The 19,841-nt window shown below is 48.3% G+C and overlaps 1 protein-coding gene across 1 annotated transcript in view; it reads right to left on the minus strand.

Moving 5' to 3' along the window:
* Window positions 1-19,841, minus strand: part of HSD17B2 (hydroxysteroid 17-beta dehydrogenase 2) — an 84,049-nt gene that overhangs the window by 20,405 nt on the left and 43,803 nt on the right. The window contains exons 2-3 of the mRNA XM_004468947.4: window positions 9,744-9,956; window positions 5,108-5,293 (exon numbers count right to left, since the gene is read on the minus strand). Coding sequence (XP_004469004.2) covers window positions 5,108-5,293; window positions 9,744-9,956 — 399 coding nt within the window. The remainder of the gene's footprint in view (window positions 1-5,107; window positions 5,294-9,743; window positions 9,957-19,841) is intronic.

A 19,841-nucleotide genomic window follows, 5' to 3' on the forward strand; every position in this document is an offset into this window, starting at 1 on the left:
GATTTAAAACCTTTGGTTCTCTCTCTCTCTCTAACTGATTCTGTCTATATAAATTCATGAAGTCTTCCTCTCTCTTTTTCCTTTGCTTTCTCTAGGGGTGGGAGATGTCAGAGGAAAGGGTGAATTCATAATGCGATTGGCTCTACATTGCATCCCCCAGAGAAGAATTTAAAGAAGCAAAGCCCCTGCCACCAATCTTGGAACTTCCCATATGAGTGGACTGGGATGTAGTTTTGTCGACCCTATTCCCGCCTGAGAATGGGGGATGAGGCTGAACAAGCATCCAACAGTGGGGCTAGTAGAAAGAGGAAGATGGTAGAGAATATACCTTTGGGAAGGGCAACTGAAGTTCAAAGGCCTGGGGACGAGGCAGTTGTAACAAGTGCTCCACTTGAGTCATCAGGGAAGGAGAGGCCGCTTGATGAGTCAGATAAAGCAAGGGACCAGAGTTCAAATCCTAGTTCTAGCTTAAGGGCCAGCCACTGAACTCTTCTGAGCCTTGGTTCTCACAACCGTAAAATGGGGATAATTAAAACTTCCTACACAGGGTTTTTGGGATCATATGTCTGAGAGCAACCAACAAATGCCTGAAATGTAGCGGATGCTTCATAAAAATGATTAACATTGATTAGACCTCTCCTAGGTGCCAGACACTGTTCTGAAAGTTTGAACAACATCAACTCTAAACCTATTTAATGGTAACAAATGTCTTGGGATACAGGTTCTATTACTACCTACATTGAAGAAGATGAAAAAACTAAACCATGGGGAGCTTACATGACTTACCCAAGGACAAAGAAAGTGATAGTAATAACAGCTAACTCTTACACAGAATTTACAGTGTGCCATATAAAGACCTGTACACGGTTGTCACAGCAGCACTGTTCATAATGGCCAAAAAGTGGCAGCAACCCAAGTGTCCATCAACAGATGAATGAATCAACAAAATGAGGTCTAGCCTTGCATTGCAGTATTATTCAACCACAAAAAGAAACTGAAGTCCTGCTTCATTCTACAACATGGAGGAACCCTGCAAGCATGCTAAGTGAAAGAAGCCAGACACAAAAGACCACACGTTGTATGATTCCCTTTAGGCAAAATGCCCATAAGACAGAAAGTATACTAGCGATTGCTAGGACTACAGGAAAGGGGAAGATTTACAGCTAAGGGATGAGAACTTTGGGGGAAATGAAAATGTTCTGGAGATAGATAGTGGTGATTATTGCACAATCTTGTGAATATACTAAAAATCACTGTGTTGGTGAATTTTATGGTGTATGAGTTATATTTTAATTTTAAGAGTGTGCCAGATGCTGTTCCAAGCACTTCACATATATTAATTCATTCAATCCTCCCAGCAGCCCTATGGGTGGGTCCTATCGTTACCCTTCCATGTTATAGATGAAGAATCTGAGGTTAAGCAACTTGCTTTAAGTTGTCAAGTAAGTGAGTGGCAGAGCCAGGACTCGAGCCCAGATGGTTTGTCTCCAGAGCCTGCATTCCAAAAACTTTGACTATAGTTCCTCTTGCTACACTGTATGCCATATCTTAGTTGATAGCTGAAGGTTCCTGCTTCACAGCGGTAAGAACATTTCCTCAAAGTTTTACTTGCCTGCCCCGCAAAAGTTCTTAGAAGACTCAATATGTTATCAAGAATATGCACAGAAACCCTTTGAGGAGGGCATCTTTGGGTTGTCTCAATTAAGAAAAGCTTGAGTTCCAACACTGGCTGCCTCTGCCCATGGTAGAGGCCCATGGAACTGCCCACCGGAGCTGGCCAAAGCAGGCAGAGGGTCCGAGGAGGGTGTGGAAATCCTACCTTGCAGGGACAGTGAGGAGACAGTAAGTAGACCCAGAGTCAGCCTTCTTCAATGCGTTAACAAGGTGCTGAGGAAGTAGAGGCTGCACAAATAGTCTAATTTTCAAGGAGCTTAGAAGTAAAGTATAAAAGGGTGCAGGCAGGGCCATGTTCATTAATAGTGTTAATAATAATTCATAACCTTTAGATAATGCATACATAATACACATACATCAAGAACTAGGTTAAGGAAAGCGGATTTGGCTCAACGGATAGAGGGTCCACCTACCACATGGGAGGTCCAGAGTTCAAACCCAGGGCCTCCTGACCCATGGGATGAGCTGGCCCATGCACACTGCTGACGGGTGCAAGGAGTGCCTTGCCACAAAGGGGTGTCCCCCACGTAGGGGAGCCCCACACGCAAGGAGTATGCCCGTAAGGAGAACCGCCCAGCGCGAAAGAAAGTGCAGCCCGCCTGGGAGGGGCACCACACACACGGAGAGCTAAGGCAGCATGATGATGCAACAAAAAGTGACATAGATTCCTGGTGCCGCTGACAAGAATATAAACGGACACAGAAGGACCCACAGCGAATGCATACAGAGAGCAGACAACTGGGAGGGGAGGGAAGGGGAAAGAAATAAATAAAAATAAATCTTGAAAAAAAAAAGCTAGGTTAAAAACTTTATGTGGATTATTTCATTAAGGTTTAGAATGCCCCTATGCAGCAGGCACTCCTATTTCCTCCACTTTATGGAGAAGACTGCAGCTCAGAGAGGCCATGTGAGCCCAGTCCCCACCCCAGCATTCCTCACTTGGCCATAGGGCCCAGAGGACAAGGTGAGCATCTTAGTAAATCAGGAAGAGGGAAGCCTTGGACAGGAAGGAGTTGCAGGTTTGATAAGGAATCTTGCAGGGAGCAGTGCCCTGGGTAGAATGAAAGGCTCAGAAAGAGAGAAAGAGTTAGCAGAAGGAAGAGGGAATGGAGCAGAAGAGGAGCTGGATTTAAGACAGCAGGGGAGCAGAAGTTACTAATAGAGAAGTTCACATGGGATGGCTTCAGTTTGTAAAAGTTCCAGGGAACTCACTTTCTAAGGAAGGTCCTGTGAGAGTATTTGTTTATTGAGCTGCTAGAATGCGTATGTGAGAAGAACATGCTGGACACAAAGAGAAGGAAAGAGATGGAAAGAGGAGAAGGAGAAAGACAGGAGAGATTGCTGCCAGCAGAGAGGGTAAAGAGGAAGGAAGACCAGCTCCCCAAATAGCATGAAATTGGGAAATATTTCAGGGTTCCCTTACAAATTAAAACATAACACTCACTGCTCCTGACCACCCTAGACTAATCCTCTCTCCCCCTTCCTCTCCTTCCCCCCCCTCCCTCCTTTCCCTCCTTTTTTTCCTTCCCTCCCTCCCACCCTCCCTCCCTCCCTTCCTTCCTTCCTTCCTTCCACATACCTACCCACTTCCATCCTTCCATCCTTGTGATAGTTACATGTATGTCTCAACTTGGTAAAGTTTTGGTGCCCAGTTGTTTGATCGAACAAGTACTGGCCTGGTAGTTACTGTGAGGGCATTTTGTGGATTTAGATCATTAGCCAGTTGATCATGTCAATGGCCGATTACATCTACAATCAACAAAGCAGATGGCCTTCGGCATTGGGAGAAGTCTCAGCTAATCAGTTAATCAATTGAAGGCCTTAAAGGGAGAATGGATGACTTCAGCAGCCAGGGAGGAGAATTTCTATCTCTACTCCACACAGCTAGCTTCTCCTGGGGGATTCAGTGGTATCTTGACCAGAGTTTCCAACTCACATCCTGCCCGACAGAATTCAGACTTGCGCAGTCTGACAGTCGTATGAGCCAGTTCCTATAATAAATCTCATAATGTTGATATATATATACATACATATATCTCCTGTTAGTTCTGTATGGAAAACCTACTATAACCTGCCTTTCCTTCCTCCCTCCCTCTGTCCTTCTTTCCCTCTTTCTTCTTTTCTTGCCTTCCTGCCTTCCACTCAGACCAGCCAATGACCCAGCTCCCGTAGCAGGGGGTTCCAAGGAAGCTGCTGAGTTAAAACCAGGGAAGGGAGCATGAGGAACTGCAATTGTCCAGGAAATACCAAGGACCTCCTAATAGGAAATTCTTCTAGAACACTTGTTCACCTTTAAAAACAAATTTCAAAAAAATGAGTTGGACCCTTCGTTATTTTTCTTTAAATCTTACTCAGAACCAATCAACAAAGCATGAAGGATGGCACTCCTCTTTTTGGCTGCTCTGTCACCCAGGCAGGGGCCCAAAAGACAACACCCAGATGTTACTTAAAGCTGAGGAGGGCTCTGAAGAACCCTACTTTGAAAATGTCTGTCCTGGAAGAAGGAACACATAACAAAGGTTTTGGAAAGGGAAATTGTTAAGGCCTTGTCTGAGTTGTTTAGAACAGGGAAAAACAGGTGATCCAAATGTCACATCCAGATTCAAGGGCATTAAGATAGCAAAACACTAGTGATAACCTCACAGAAAACACTCAGCGAGCAGCGGACGGGGATACGGGACTTAACTGTGGAAATAAGGGCGAAGGCATTTGCCTACTCATCTTATAGGGAACAGATATGCCAAATTCAGGGAGGGTTGAACACTGGTTACCTGTGATGCTGCCAAGTGGAATTTCCCGTTAAAATCGGGAGCATTTTTGTGTTGGTGGTTGCATTGTAAAGATATTTAAGAATTCTAGGGAAACGGAGTTGGCCCAGTGGTTAGGGCATCCGTCTACCACATGGGAGATCCGCGGTTCAAACCCCGGGCCTCCTTGACCCGTGTGGAGCTGGCCCATGTGCAGTGCTGATGCGCGCAAGGAGTGCCCTGCCACGCAGGGGAGCCCCACGCGCAAGGAGTGCACCCCGTAAGGAGAGCTGTCCAGCGCGAAAGAAAGTGCAGCCTGCCCAGGAATGGCGCCGCCCACACTTCCCGTGCTGCTGACGGCAACAGAAGCGGACAAAGAAACAAGATGCAGCAAATAGACACAGAGAACAGACAACCAGGGGTGGTGGGGATTAAAAATAAATAAATAAATCTTTAAAAAAAAAAAGAATTCTAAATCCCCAGGAATGACACACGTTGGAAGGTAAATAAGAGCTCGCACATGAAGGGATTTGGAAGGAGAAAAAGGTTTTATTGTATGAAAGTGTGGGCAGTGAATGCACAGCCTTGCATGAACATGCCTGCCTTCTCGTTCAGCCCACAATGAAAGCAGTGAGCCAGGGTGGGCGTGGCGGACAACCCTGACCTTGTGGGGAAGGCAAACTCACCTGCCATGCTGCTGACGTTCACTAGCCTGCCCTTGGATATCCTGAGCAGAGGCAAAAATGCCTTCGTGACTTCCACGGTTCCAAAGAAGTTCACGGCCATGCATTGTTTGTAGTCGGCCATGGGAATGAGCTCCCCATCGGCTGGGTAGCCAAGGACTCCTGCGTTGTTGATCAGGGCCCACAGTCCTGAAGACAGAAGGAATGGCTGTGAGGCTGGGCAAGACAGGGGCGCATAAGGAGTTGTGACCCTTAGGGCTCTGGAGCTGGAAGGCCCCGCTGAGGTCTAGGATGCTAAGCAGAAGCTTCAGCCCTGGACCCTCCGCCCCACTGGGGACTGGAGGCCACGTACCTTGAGCGGGAAGCAAACCTCTGGGATATCAGGCCATAGTGTTTTGGGGGTACTGTCTCTTGCCTCCAAGCCCTTTCCTCCACCCAGGCAGCTAAATATTTGTGGGATCTAGGAGGGAATGACCCAGCAGGAGGAGAGCAGTAAGTCTTTGCCTGGCTCTGCCAGCTCAAGCCTACTTTCTGATTCTCCCCCCAAGGACTGTGTAGAGATAGCGTAAGCCCTTTAGGACAATGCGTGCTGACACAAGAGCCTGGCTTTCCTGATCTCTAGACCAGAAAATATTCCTTAGTCAGGGAAAGAGAAAAACTCGAGGGAAATGGCAAGAGCTAAAATGATTTTGGGGTCCTGGCTAAGGAGTTCCTGAGCCCTCTTCCCTTCCCCAACCAGCCTGCACTCTTTGCGCAGGCATCAGAATCACCAGGAGGGCGTGTTAAAATGCACATCCTGGGTCCCAACCTCCAGAAATTATGATTCAGCAGGTCCAGAATGGGGCCCAAGAATCTGCATTTCTAACAAGTTCACAGGTGATGCTGCTGTGGGGGGTCCAGACCATAGTCCGAGCACCTTGGCTGCCCATCACACCCCCCTGGGGAGCTTTACAGAACCCCAATAGCCAGGCCACACCCCAGGCCTGTTAGATCAGAAACTCTAGGGAAGAGAGTGGGGTCCCAGGCATTGGGAGTTTAAAAAAATTCCCCAGCTGATTGCAATGCACAACCAAATGTGAGAACCACTGCCCAAATTGGTAGGAAAGAGGTCATTTTTTTTAAAACTCCAGATATGCTGGGGATCTAGAGCAGAAGTGGGTGACGGCTCCTCTTTACCGGGGAGAAGTAGAGGTGCCAGGAGCTGGGGCGTGTTTGGCTAGGCAGACCTGACACAGAGTCTCTGACTTCCCAGAGCCCCCACACGAGAGAGCAGAGGCTCCCAGGGTGTGGCCCCCAAACGACTGTGCCAGCATCCCCCGAAGCTGTTGTTCAGAAACGGTTGTTGGGGTCCAGCCGCCTGTGATTCAACAAGTCCCCCCACCCCCAGGGGCCTGGGAGCCCCGGCACGGACACAGCAGGACGGGCCTTAGAGCTGGAAGAGGCCCCAGAGGAGCCGCACAGGGACTGGACAGAGGGCGGGACCGCTCAGCAGGGTCAGCATGAAGCGTGGACAATCCAAACCTACCCAGTGACCCCCCTCCAGGAATTCCCAGGCTCCCCGGGGGAAGGAGGAGTTGCTGAGGTCTAGGAAACAACATTACACGTCTTGCACGTCCGAGTTTACGGTCAGACATTTATTCACATTCAGGACTGGGAGCACTAAGCCGAATGACTCCTGGTACCGAGTAAGGGGTGGAAAGGGGTCTCTTTCCCAGCAAGCGATGGTTTTAATTCACACAGCTGGATACACCCCTCTGGCCCGTCAACATTCAGGAGACAGTTTGAGAATGCCCTAGAATGGGGGTCGGCAAACTTTTTCTATAAAAGACCAGACTGTAAATATTTTGGGTTCGGTAAGCTCTATGGGCTCCGTCTTCTCATCTCCCCAAATTCTGGTGTTGCTACACACAAGCAGCCACACGCAATACTGAAATGAACCAGCATGGTTTACGCCAATAAAACTTGATACACGGAAATTGAAATGTGTCAAAAATATTCTTCCTTTGATTTTTCTTCCAACCATTTTAAAGTGTAAAAACCATTCTCAGCTCTCAGGCTGCACAAAATTAGGAAGCAGTTATGGAACATTGTTTACGTAACAAATTTATAGAGATGAAGAATAGACTAATGGTTCCCAAGGGGTTAGGGACAGTGAGGAAAGTGGGATGTGTGGCTCTAAAAAGGTAGCATGAGAGAGGCTGGTGGTGATGGAACCATCATGCATCTTGATTGTGGTGATGGCTACACAAAGCTACACATGTGATTAGTCTGCAGAACTGTGCGCATGTAAACAGACACAAAGATATGAATGCAAGTGTAACGGGTGAAATCCGAATAAGCACTATGGATGACACCAATGTCACTTTCCTTGTTTGATGTTATGCTTCAGTTATGCAAGATGAGGGGAAGTCTGAGTGCAGGGTGCACAGGACCACCCTGTATATTTCTTAGCAACCTCCTATAAATCTATCATTATTTCAAAATATAAATTTTAAATATAAAACAGGCAGGAGTCCAAGCTATTAATTTGTCAACTCCTGCCCCAAAATGCTAAGCCAGCCAATGAGCCCATTATTCCTGTAGGATTTAATAATATTTCAAATTAATTAATTAACAATGAATGTTATAATAATAATTAAACCATATGTGGTATAGGAACACAGCACAGTTGCAGACCCTCGTACAGGAACTGAGGTTTTCTGGTTTGTAGCAGAAAATGTAATGGATTCTCAGGACAGCCATACAAACATGCAAAGGATGTTCCGTTCTGTTGTGCCTGTGGGAGCAGAATGTCTTAGAAACAGGGGGTGGGGAGAGGGAAATTTCAGTAAGAAGAAGCTGTATGTGAAAAGGTGTGAATTAGCACATTATCTACCGCAAACTATTCAGAGGCTACTGAGTGGAGCAGCAGGCAGCGTGGCTACCAGGGTTGGCAAGAGCTGCCCGTCCTGCTTCGATTGTATTGATAGGGAAACACTGACTCCTGAAATGAGGCAAAGCAAACCCCACACTACAGGCCTGGCTCATAGGAGGAGCCCCGTCCACAAAGGCCACGTGTGCAGCAGAGCATTGAGGGATGTTAGCCACGCAGGTCATGGAGATCCCTCTCCGCTGGGCAAGCAATGGGGAAGGAAAGAATGGCAGCCAGGAGGCCATTGCTGAGGCCCCGGCCAGAGACGGTGAATGGCCTGAGCCGCGTCATCGCTGCCCGGAGATGGTGGAAGGCGTTGGGATATGACATATCTTGGGACAAGTAGGATGCAGGGAGTAAGGATAAGCTGGGGTTCCAAGTGACCCCTAGGTTGCTGGCTCAAATGGCTGATGAGGTGGCAGTGACAGAGTCTGAGCTGTGGAACTCAGGAAGAGAAACATTTGCAGAGTGGCAGCAGTGAAAAAGGTAATGAGGTCAGTGTTGACAATTGCGGTTGAAGCATATCTGGGATAGGAGGGGTCATGTCCGGAGGACAATTTTATCACATACAGCTTTGGATGTCGGGAAGGATGGCTGGGTGGTAATATCGATTTGGAAGTTATTGGCTTAAAACACAGTGCTTCTCAACGCTGGCCAAACATTAGCATCACCTGGGAAGCTTGAAAGACGTGAGGATGTCTGGGATCCCCTTCCAGAGATACTGATTTCATTGGACTGGGGGAAGGCACCCAGGCAGGGCCAGCTTCATGGCATGTGACCTGTGCAGTCACACAGGGCCCTGTGCTCAGAAGATCCAACGCTTGGTTTACCTCCCTGCAGTCACCATCTATAATTCTTCATTATTTAACAAGGGATCCTAGGCTTTCATCATTGGGCCTCCCAAATTAGGGAGCCCATCCTGGGCCCAAGCATGGGCATTTTCAAACACTGCCCAGGTGCTGCTAATGCTCAGCCAGGGTCAAGAACCACTGTTCTAGGGAGAGAGCAGTGTAGCCCAGGAAACACGTTGAGTGGGAAGTTGGGGGACAGAGTCCTCAGGGGCATTCACATTTATGGGGGAGATGGAGGAAGAGGTCGAGAAAGGAGTAGCAGAAAGAATGACCAGAGAGCTAGAAGGACAACATGGCCAGGAAGGATGACCACTGCTTTTAAATACTACAGAGAAGTTAAAAACTTCGCAGTTAGGCTAATGCTGATTGACATTGCCAGGTCAGTTAGGGGGAAGGATGGGGGCTGATGGCAGACGGAAGGTGAGGAAGAGAAAACCAAGGGCAGCGAGGGTCTCAAAGAGCTCGACCATCAAGGAAAGGGAAGGGAAAGGGCAATAGTAAAGGAGAACAGTGAATGTGAAATTGTATTTGTTGAAACTGGGAAAGTCTAACACCTGTTAGTATTGGTGAGAGGACAGAAATGACCCGGGGGTGAGAGGAAAGTAATGGGAAAGTAACCTAGCTGATGTCAGAGGAAATGGGATGAAGATTCTTCTAAGTTCTGTGAGGCTAGGACAGATTGGATTCATCACTAAAAGCTTCACGTCCAAGAGAGCCCCTGGCATATAGTGGCCGCCTCGTGGATGCCCCTGCAGTTCAGGCAGCAGCCAGCGTGGAGAAGAGGGTATAAGCAATGAGAACTGGGAACCAGCATTCATGAGGAGGGCTCAGGGGAAGCTCCAGGGCAATCCGGGACACTGGGAGCAGGCAGCAGTACCTCTGCCCTGCAACTTTTCCACAAGTTTGCTACGTGCGTCTTTGATCTGCGCTGGGTTGGTGATATCCAGCTGGAGCACGGAGAGGCGCTCGGAGCAGGTCCGTCGCAGTTCCTCTGCTCCTGGTCCTTTCTCGTTCAAGACTCCAGCAAACACTGTGAATCCCAGCTGGTCCAGATACTTGGACAAAGCATGGCCAAAACCAGAATCGCTACCTGCAAAGGGCCAAAGCAATACAAAGTGGGCTGAAACCAAAGTGACGACACCTTAATAAGGAAAACATATTATCTATATGTGATTTATAATCACCCTTGTTCTCGGAAAAGAGTAAGTCCCAAGGAGGTTTCTAAGGGAAGTGGCGGTGATGAAGCCAAGACAGACCCGTTTTTCCATATTACAAAAAAAGGGAGGTGAGGTGGAGTTTAGCGGGGTGGGCAGAATGTAGGAGGAAGGGGAAATTTGGTGGGGAAGAGATATCCAGGAGTGGTTGGTGGCCAAAGAGGAACTTCAAAGGGAAAATCAAGACATCTAAAACAAGTTTTTTAAATTAGTCTTTGCTGTTTAGTGCCTGATGTAACTATATCACTACATAAAGTGGTCATTTAATACAGTCTAATGTGTCAGAGTTGGTTTTTGTTTTTGGAGATGTAACAAAATTCCAAGTCCTGCTTCAAAATTAAGACAGAGGCTGCCCATTGGAGCCAGTTTTATAACCTCCGGGTTATAAAAGACGAAGGCTGGGACCCTCGTGCAAAGTGCTGGTGGGAATGTAAAATGGTGCAGCCACTGCGGGAACAGTTTGGTGGTTCCTCAAAAAGTTAAAAATAGAGTTACCTTATGACCCAGCAATTCCACTCTTAGGTACAGACCACCCTCCAAAATTGAAAACAGTGATTCAAATGGATATTTGTACCCCGATGTTCATGGCAGCATTATTCGCAATAGCCAAAAAGTGGAAACAACCCAACTGTCCACTGACAGATAATGGATAAACAAAATGTGCTCCATCACACAGGGGCATGTTATTCGGCCATGAAAAGGAAGGAAGTTCTGATCCAGGCTACAACATGGATGAGCCTTGAAAGAAGCCGACCGCAGATGCCACAGATGGAAGGGTTCTGCTTATATGAGGCATCTGTGATAGACAGATTCATGGGGACAGAAAGTAGAATCATGGTTTCCAGGGGCTGCGGGGGAAGGAAATGGGGTTATTGCTTAATGGGTACGGACTTGCTATTTGGGATGACTAAAATGTTTTGGAAATAGATAGTGGTGATGATTATACCATGTTGTGAATGTACTTCATGCCACTAAATTGTAAACTCAAAAATGGTTAAAATGGGGGAGCAGATGTGGCTCAAGTATTGAGCACCCACCTCCCACATGGGAGGTCCCGAATTCATTTCCCAGTGCCTCCTAAAGAAGACAAACAAAGAATGAACAAAGAGTAAAAACAATGAGCAGACAACGAGAGAAAAAAAAAGAGCAGGGAATGGATATGTCTCAAGCAGTTTAGTGCCCACCTCCCACATGGGAGGTCCTAGGTTCGGTTCCCAGTGCCCCCTAAAGAAAAAACAAACAGACAACGAGCAGACAATGAGCACAAACAAGGAACACAAACAACAATAAGCAAAAACAGTGAGCAAATGAGGGAGCCATCTCAGGGGAGGAAAAATGATCAAAATGGTGAATTTTGTTATATATATTTACCTCACAGAAATGCTAAAAAATAATAAAAATAAGGTGCTGATTAAGGAAACAAAAAAGATGAAGGCTCAAAGCCACCTGTACTTCTCACCTCCCCAGACCTTCTGTAGCCAGGGGCTCCCCAGTCCATGAAATAGACTTCATCCTACAAAGACAGTTTGCAACAGAACCAGAGAGAAACCCCTAAGCTAGGGGCTCTTGATCTTTTTTGTTCCACAAACCCCTTGGCCGGTCAGGTGAAAACCACAGACCCCTTACTAAGTCTACACTGTCTTTTGTGTAATTTAATAAATAGATCACACCCACACCAACACATCCTCACAAGAACAATGTTTGTTTTTTTTAATTTCAATTCAAGCTCATGGACCCCTTGTTAAGAACCCCTGCCCTAAGCCCATTACTTTGTGAAAGCCAAGGAGAACGTAACATTTAAAATATCTGTCAGACCTCTAGAATTTGAGATGGGAGTTTATTCAACCCAGTCTAGAGCATATTATAGGTCCTGGAAAAATGCTTTGCATGCACAAGTGCAAAACTTTGCTTTCAGACATTCTGGCATACAGCTGGCCATCCTCTTTGAGGCCCACCATGATAAACTTACAACATGCACCGTGTCTCTACAGTATTAGAGATCCAGAATCATTTCCATGTTGACAGCACTGCGGGACTGTCCCTGCACACCTTGAGGGATCTCTCTTGTCAGTATTTGGGGTTACAGACAGGGATCCCCCAAGAATTGGGGAATTGGGCATGCTGAGAATCAACTCAGAGATCAGTATGTGAGTGATCAGAAAAGAGGTCTGACTTCCAAGCCCGGCCTGGGATCTGACCTCAGATGTCATGAAGTGCGAAGAGAGAGGCAAAGGACAGAGGTGGGCTCTCCAGGGCTGACTCTCCAGGCTGGCCCGGGGCTAGGTAAATGGGCACTGACATATAGTGTTGATGATGCGTGAGTTACTCCAACATTGCAGAGGTCCAAAAATCTACTACTGCTTGACTGTGATGTCCTTTAACCCCCAAATCTCAGCTAGCTGCCCTAGAGAAATATATATATAGATACAGACATAATGATGTTCTCTACAGCATTGCATATGATGGTAAAGAAGGGAAATAACAGAAATGTCCATGAAGAGGACAACGGTTATATAAATTAGGGTACATCCAATGGGATATGATGCAGCAATTTTAAAAGGTGAGGTAGAACTATAGAAACTGACATGGATATAGTTCCAGACATTTGATGACATGAAATAAAACAAGTTTCAGTTATAATAGTTATGCATATGAGCATTGTGGCTGTTTTATTGTACTGATGAATTCCAAAAAGAAATGCTGATTATGTTTGTAAACTGGTCTGTTCTTCTGGGCTTGTGATACACTTTGATTGTGTTAAATCCAGAGGTTTCACTTTTACTTAATTAAATTAAGATTAGGGCTTTGATTCAGCCACATCAGTAGGATGTGGAGTCCCTGCCCCCTTGGTGGGTGGACACTCACACAGAAAATGACAGGGCAGAGGAGAGAGCTGAATTTTGATGCTAGAGCCCCAGGGAGAGCCAAGTCGTTAACCTGACAGTTTACAGGTGGTCTTGTGTCGATTGCAGAGCAGCTCAGCCTGGAAAAGATGAGCCCCAGGAAGAAAGGCTAGCCTTATGCCGGCCCACAGCTGAGATCACAAGAAGCTAGGACCGTGGAGCCTTAGGAGGAAGGGGAAGGCTGAAGCCTGGTAGAGACCGGCAGTCATCCTGCTCCAATACGTGGCAACAAACTTTGGTGAGGGGAGTGACTTACTCTTTATGGCTTTGTGACTGTAAGCTTCTACCCCAAATAAATACCCTTTATAAAGGCCAACAGATTTCTGGTATTTTGCATCAGCACCCGTTTGGTTAACTAATACAGACATTAATAGAAATATTTATATTACTCATAATATAAAATATGAATTTACACTATATCTTTTTATAAAATTGATATACTTTTACGAAGTGAAATATTGATACAATTTATGCCCCATCCAAAAGAGGGACCTACCTGTGAGTAGAAATGCAAAGGACAGGATTCAGATGAAGAGATAGCAAAATGATAACAGCAGCTACCCTGGGAGGAGAGGCACAGTAGAGGGGACTTTCATTTTCATTACAGGAAACAACTTATTTTCCTTGTGTCATTTTTCTCTCTCTTAAAGGTCATGCCAGTTAGCATGGAGATTGGCCAGCCCTGCAAGTGGAGGGAGGGTGCAGTAGAGCCAGCCACGGCCGGGCATCTGCAGAGGCTGCCCACGACGGAGCGACGGCCGCAGCACGTGGGCTGGAGCTCCCCATCCTGCGGCCACCCCTATGGTGCGGTAAAGGCCCCTGGTTGCTGTGGCTGGTTCCATTTCACTTCTGATTCATCTGCTTCCTTACAGTGCACCCATGCCTGGGAACCGGCCCTCTGCCTGGGCTTCATTTTCTGCCTGGACCAGGCCAGAGGCAGAGACGGTGCCCGTGGAGGCAGCCACGAGGGTCCAGGCCACGGCCAGATCCCCACCTGGGTGTGTCTGAACCCGTTAAATTCCTGGCCCTATCACAGGTGTGCCCGTAATGGTTGTGTGCTTCTGGATCGATCTTGTGGGAATGAACTGGTTGGTGGACAAATCCAACGTTTGGGTCTGCGGTGCTGAGGCCAGCTACTGCACGGTGGCAAATGCAGCAGATAGTGGACGTGATACATGCGGCCTCTCCCTGGACACCCCCAAACACCACCCAGGGTCAAGTTGTAAAATGGGTCGTAAAATTATTCCCCAAATGTCTACAGTTGTGATGATCACGCTCATTTCACAGAGGAGGGAACTGAAAGTGAGAGCAGTCAAGGTCATGGGGATGGTAGGGATGGGCTCTTTGCCAGGTCCTAAATCCAAGTGCAGGCTTTTTCCTCATGCTGAGTGGGCAGTGAAGGGAGGCATGCATCAGCAAGACCCTGAATGAGCCTCTTGGCCCAGTAAAGCGGAGAGGAATTAACCTGAGCATAACGAAGGTAGCACAGGTGGCAGTGAAACACGTTCCAGGGTGAGGCCAGGTATTCCACGGTGAGTACTTCCCATTTGTGATGTACCACACCCTCCTCTGCTTTGGCCTCATCTTCAGCACAGCCGGACAGCTGGGGGCTCTGGATTTTAAAGCCCACAGATGCCCCTGGAGTTTCTGTGTTATCAGGAACCAGTGTGCTCCCCGACTCAAAAGTCCCTTCTGCACTGAGAGAGGCCTCCTGCAGGGCAGGGATGACTGCTGCGGCCCGGCTCTGTGCAGCAGATGAGCTCAGCCAGCGCCCCTGCCTCTCTGGAGAGCTGGAGGGAGAAACGCTCAGTCCCTACTGGACCATCACCTGCACCTAAAGCTGGAGTCTGGGGTCTGCGCCCAGTCCAGGTGAGGAACATGAACTCTGGACCCTCCAGGCCTTCTTCTGGCCATGCATCCCACAAGGCTCTGATTTGGTCAACACTGTGGCATGCGTGCCCCACTCATGACCGCTGAGAGCTGCCCTTTCTCACTGAGGTTTCATGGGGCTATAATTGTCCCACACAACCCCACCCCTACACCGCAGCTGATTGCACCAGGGTCAACTAGTTTTGCTCACCCAGAAACATGGAATTTTCCTTACTTTTGGCCCAGGATGGCATTTAAGCCCAAGAGTAGTAGGTGGTCTTCTACCACGTGCATGAAGACGTAGGGCAAGACCTTCTGGAGGGTAATACGAGGCCAAGCCACAAGTAAGGGCAGAGTTTCAAGGTCAAACAGTATCAGACGAAGCAGGAGAAGGGTCTTCTCAGCTAAGGACAGCATTTCAGTCTCGGGCACACCTCACGCGAGCTCCTGTATATGGACACCTTCAGAAACCCCACATCCTTATGTAATCCCCTTTTTCCTAAAATCAGCTCGCCTACATGTCATCTGTTCACTTATTAGAGACACTAGAACTGTTGACTCCTGCTTTTGGAGCCAGCCTGGCAGTTCCTCAAAAGGTTAAACACCAAGTTGTTATATGACACAATTTCACTCCTGGGTACATACTCAAGAGGACTGGAAGCATATATCCATGCAAAAACGTGGACATAAGTGTTCATAGCAACATTTTTTCATAAGAACCAAAAAGTGGAAACTACCTCAATGCCCTTCAAATGAAGAATAGACAAGCAATAGGTGGCCTGTCCATACACTGGAATATTATTCAGCCATGAAAAGGAGTAAGTCCTAATCCATGCTACAACATTGAAAATGTTATGCTGAGTAAATGAAGCCAGACACAAAAGGCCATCAATTGTATGGTTCCATTGATATGAAATGGTCAGAATATGCAAATTCACAGAGACAGAATTAGACAGGTTAGTGGTTTTTCCAGGAGCTGGGGGAAGGGGAAATGGGGAGTGACTGCTAATGGATACCAGCTTGCTTTTGGGAATGATGAAAATGTTCTGGAATTAGACCATGACAATTGTTGCACAACTTTGTGAATGTACTAAAAACTGCCAAATTCTGTACTTCAAAAGGGCAGATTTTATGGTATACGAATTATATCTCAAAAAGACCTATTTACCTCCTACTAACAATGCCTCAGAGGTGCCAAAGGGTCGTTCAGATCCCTCTCCAATCTGCACCAGCCTTCCAGAGCTGCCCCAAATAAGCAATCCAGGGAGAACAGTTCCCTTGCTATGCCAAAGCAGCTTCTACTCAGCAATTGCCACCGGCTCCCTTCCAGCCAAACTGCTCTGCCACATTCCCTTCCTTGTGGAGATCCTTAGGCCCCAAGATGCTGCACCCCAAATGTGCTGCTCCCCCAGACTCTTCCCAGCCCCACTGTCAAGGTGCCTCTCCTCCCCCAGGGGCCCCTGCAGTCACCAGCCATCAATAGGGAACATACTTAGTTCTTTGGGGAGGGATAAGTGAATGGAGAAGCATACTGCTGGCACATTACCTGAGCCTTGTCTCAGGTGGGTTTCCCTGGTAACAGACTCTGATGAGGAGAGGATGAGCTGGAACGACCGGGAAGGTGAAGGTGTGAAGGAAATGGGCAGAAGGAGACACTGGGCTGCTGTTTAGGAGCAACAAAGAGCTCGGCTGACCCCATGGGAGCTCTGGAACTGGGGGAACCTTCAGAATTGTCAATACCTGAGGCAAGGGGGCCGAGCCTCTGTACCCTATGTGCACCCATCATGGATGCAGGCTTCCCCTTGGGCAAGGCAGCTCTCTCCTGCTGAGTGCGATTCTAGAAGGGATGCATACAGCAGAGCTGTCAGCAGGCAATGCCGCTTTGGTCCCAAAGGGGGCAGCACCTACCATAGAGGTTCTCACTTAATCCTGACAATTGTCCTTGGAAAGATGTGGAAACTGAGACTCAGAGGGCTCATTGATTTGCCTCTATCATGAAAGAAGGAGAGAGCTGAGCTGATATATAAACCCAAGTCTGCAGACTCTAAAACCTGCCTCTCTTTGCTTGGGCAAAAGCGCCTTCTTTGGGAGCGGGTGGTGGTCATGGCGGTTGGGAGCAGTGAGCTGAAAAGTCCGGGCAAGGCTGGAGAGGGTGCAAGGCACCTGGCAGGAGCAGTGCGTGGGCTCGTTGGCCCCGCTTCCTCCGCCGCTCGCGGTCTGGGGTGCCGTGTGCAGCTGTGGGCCTTCTCTAGAAAGCCCATTTCAAGTTGGCGAGGGTGTTCCTGGTCGCCTCTGCCTCTCATCAGGGCCCAGAAGCTTCTGGAGTCAGTGGTGCTGCCAAAAGTGTCCACTGGGCTGTGACTCCCTTGAAGTGACCCCGGAGCCCCTGCCGCCCTGACCGCCTTTGCCCCAGTGGCAGCAGAATTCGGGGTCCCCCCCAGGGGGGTGTATGGACCCACAGTGAGGAAGCAGACAGGGCCAGGCCACGGGAGGTGAGAGGAGCAAGGCACGATGCCTGACCCCTGGACCTGAGGAGAGAACCACCGGGCAGACGTTGGGAAGGCGGAGACTGACCCATGCCGTGATTCTAGGCTCCAGCCTTAGGAAAGAGCCCAGGACGGGCTTGGCGCACGGTCGGCCAGGCCGAACGGTGAACCCAGCCAAAGTCCACGAACCACCTGCTCACCTGCACTTGGCAGGGGCCTTGAGGCGGGCTCTGCCACGCCTCCCTGGGGTCCCCAGGCCAGTGATTTCACCTCCCTGTGCCTCAACATCCTAGTCTGCAAGACACGCGCACGAATATGCTTCCCGCCTTAGTTAGCCTTTGTGAAGGGCTTAAAACCGTGCCTGTTATAAATCTTTTTTTTTTTTTTAATAAAACCATTGTCCCTCTTGATTTTCAGGCCTCCACAAGCGCGGAAGGGGAGGTGGCACCTGTGCCTTTCCAGTCCGTAGGCATCTTGGTTCAGTCTGCCGGAGCCCGTCCCCTCCATTACGAACCTTTTCAGAAAAGTCACCTGTAAGCGTGCTCAGCCAGGTAATAGCACATCCCTCCAGGAGTTCCCAGGATTCCGAGACGGGGCCAGTGGGCCTAAGGTTATCAGCAGCCTCGAGGCTCCCAGGCGCCCTGGAGTCTAGGCAGGCTGGCGGGCTGGGCTGGCTGAGGCCTGGGGAAAGTATGTGGCTGGGAACCACTCCCTGTCAAGACAGATAACCCGGGTGCACTCCCGGAGCCCAGCCTCTGAGAAGGCAGGTCTTCCTAATGCTCACAAGAGCGGCTCTCAGAGTGTGGGCTATGGTGTGGGCCACTGGCCAGGAGGTGCAGCGGGGCTCAGAGCTGTAGTCGCCAAGTGCAGTCAATGTCTCATGATGATGGAGGAGGTTGTTGTGATGGGGAGAGGAGCAGGGGGAGGGGGTGGGGGGGTATATGGGGACCTCATATTTTTTTAATGTAACATCAAAAAACAAATAAAGACAAACAAACAAACAAAAAAGAATGACCATGGGGAGAGCCAGTCCCCGTCAACCTCCACGTCTTCACTCGCTCTCACCCCCTACCACCCTGGAGGTAAGCCATGGTGTTCTGTTTTGGTTTTTCTTTTGTTTCCCATTGTGGTAACCTATCTACAACACAAAATCCCCGCGCTTTAGCCACTTGCACGTCTACAGTTCGGGGATAGGAGCTCCATTCACCATACTGTGCCGCCCACCACCACCGTCCCCCACTGAAACCTCCATCACCTCACCCAGGCCGGAGCTCCCCAGGTCCACCCACCTCCGGCTCCTGGAACCTTTCTGTCTCTACGAATTCACTTAGTCCAGATATTTCAGATAAGTGGAATCCTACAAGATTTGCCCTTTTGCGTCTGGCTGACTTCGCTCCACGTGTCTTCAAGGTTCATCCACGTGCTGAGAGCATGGGTGAGCGCGTCTCTCTGTTTTCTGGCTGGATAATATTCCATTGTATGGCTAGACCACATTTTCTTCATGGGTTCATCTGGGGGTGGACGTGAGTTGAGTCGTTTTATGATCACCAGTGTACAGAGGAGGACAGGCAGACACAGAAGGGTTAAGTCATTCAGCTAAGACATGGCAGAGCTGAGGTTAACATCTGCCATAGAAAATATTTAAATGCCGCTGAGCAGAGGGCCTGGCGCCTGGTAGGCGGTCGATAACTAGCATGTGTTGAGTGAACAGGCATTCTACAGAAGAGAGCACTGGAATGTGAGCACCTGAAGAGACAGGTGAGCCCTCCGCCTCCAGTGTCGAGGGTTCCTGACTCAGGAAACCTTGGCTGATTTGGATGGCTGGCCCAGCAGAAGAGGAGGGTGAGGCTGGACTTGGCTCCCACTCTGCCCTTGGCAATCCTGCTATCTCTGTGGCCGGGACACCTCTTACCTTAGCACCAGTGATGATACCAGAGTCCCATTTATGCATGATTGAACAGAGTGGGTTTGAAGTGGTACTTCATGATAAAAATCCTAATTGTCTCATTTTATGTGCAAAATTGAAATACTGTGAATCACCTTGAATTTTTAAAAAATTAAGAATCGTATTGTCTCCAAACTGAAGTATATTGATACTTTGCCACATGGGGGCCCCCTATTCGCTAGTGAACAGAAATGGAGCCCACATTTATTAGGCCTTGGCTTAAATTGAGCAAGTTGCAAGTAACATAAGTTCTGGAGTTCTTGGAGCCCAGGTCCTGACAATAAAACACACCTACCCTATAAAACTAAGACAAGGCAATGCAGAGGCTGTGGACTTTGGCACAAGCCAAGCCCCATTCAGAGAGGAGGAGGAAGGTGAAAGAAACTACAAAACTGTAAGTGATTTCTTGTCAGGATTAGAACATTAGCTAAGTAATAACACCTCATGGTGAGCAGCGTGATGAAAGAAGAAACAATCCACAATCTCACCAGTTTTTTATAACTTTGGTGTGTTTTTTCTCTTCAAGTCTCTTCTTTTTTCTATATTCTTTAACAATCA

The sequence above is a fragment of the Dasypus novemcinctus genome, chromosome 18 (assembly GCF_030445035.2).
Source record: "Dasypus novemcinctus isolate mDasNov1 chromosome 18, mDasNov1.1.hap2, whole genome shotgun sequence".
In the NCBI taxonomy this organism is placed as follows: Eukaryota; Metazoa; Chordata; class Mammalia; order Cingulata; family Dasypodidae; genus Dasypus; species Dasypus novemcinctus.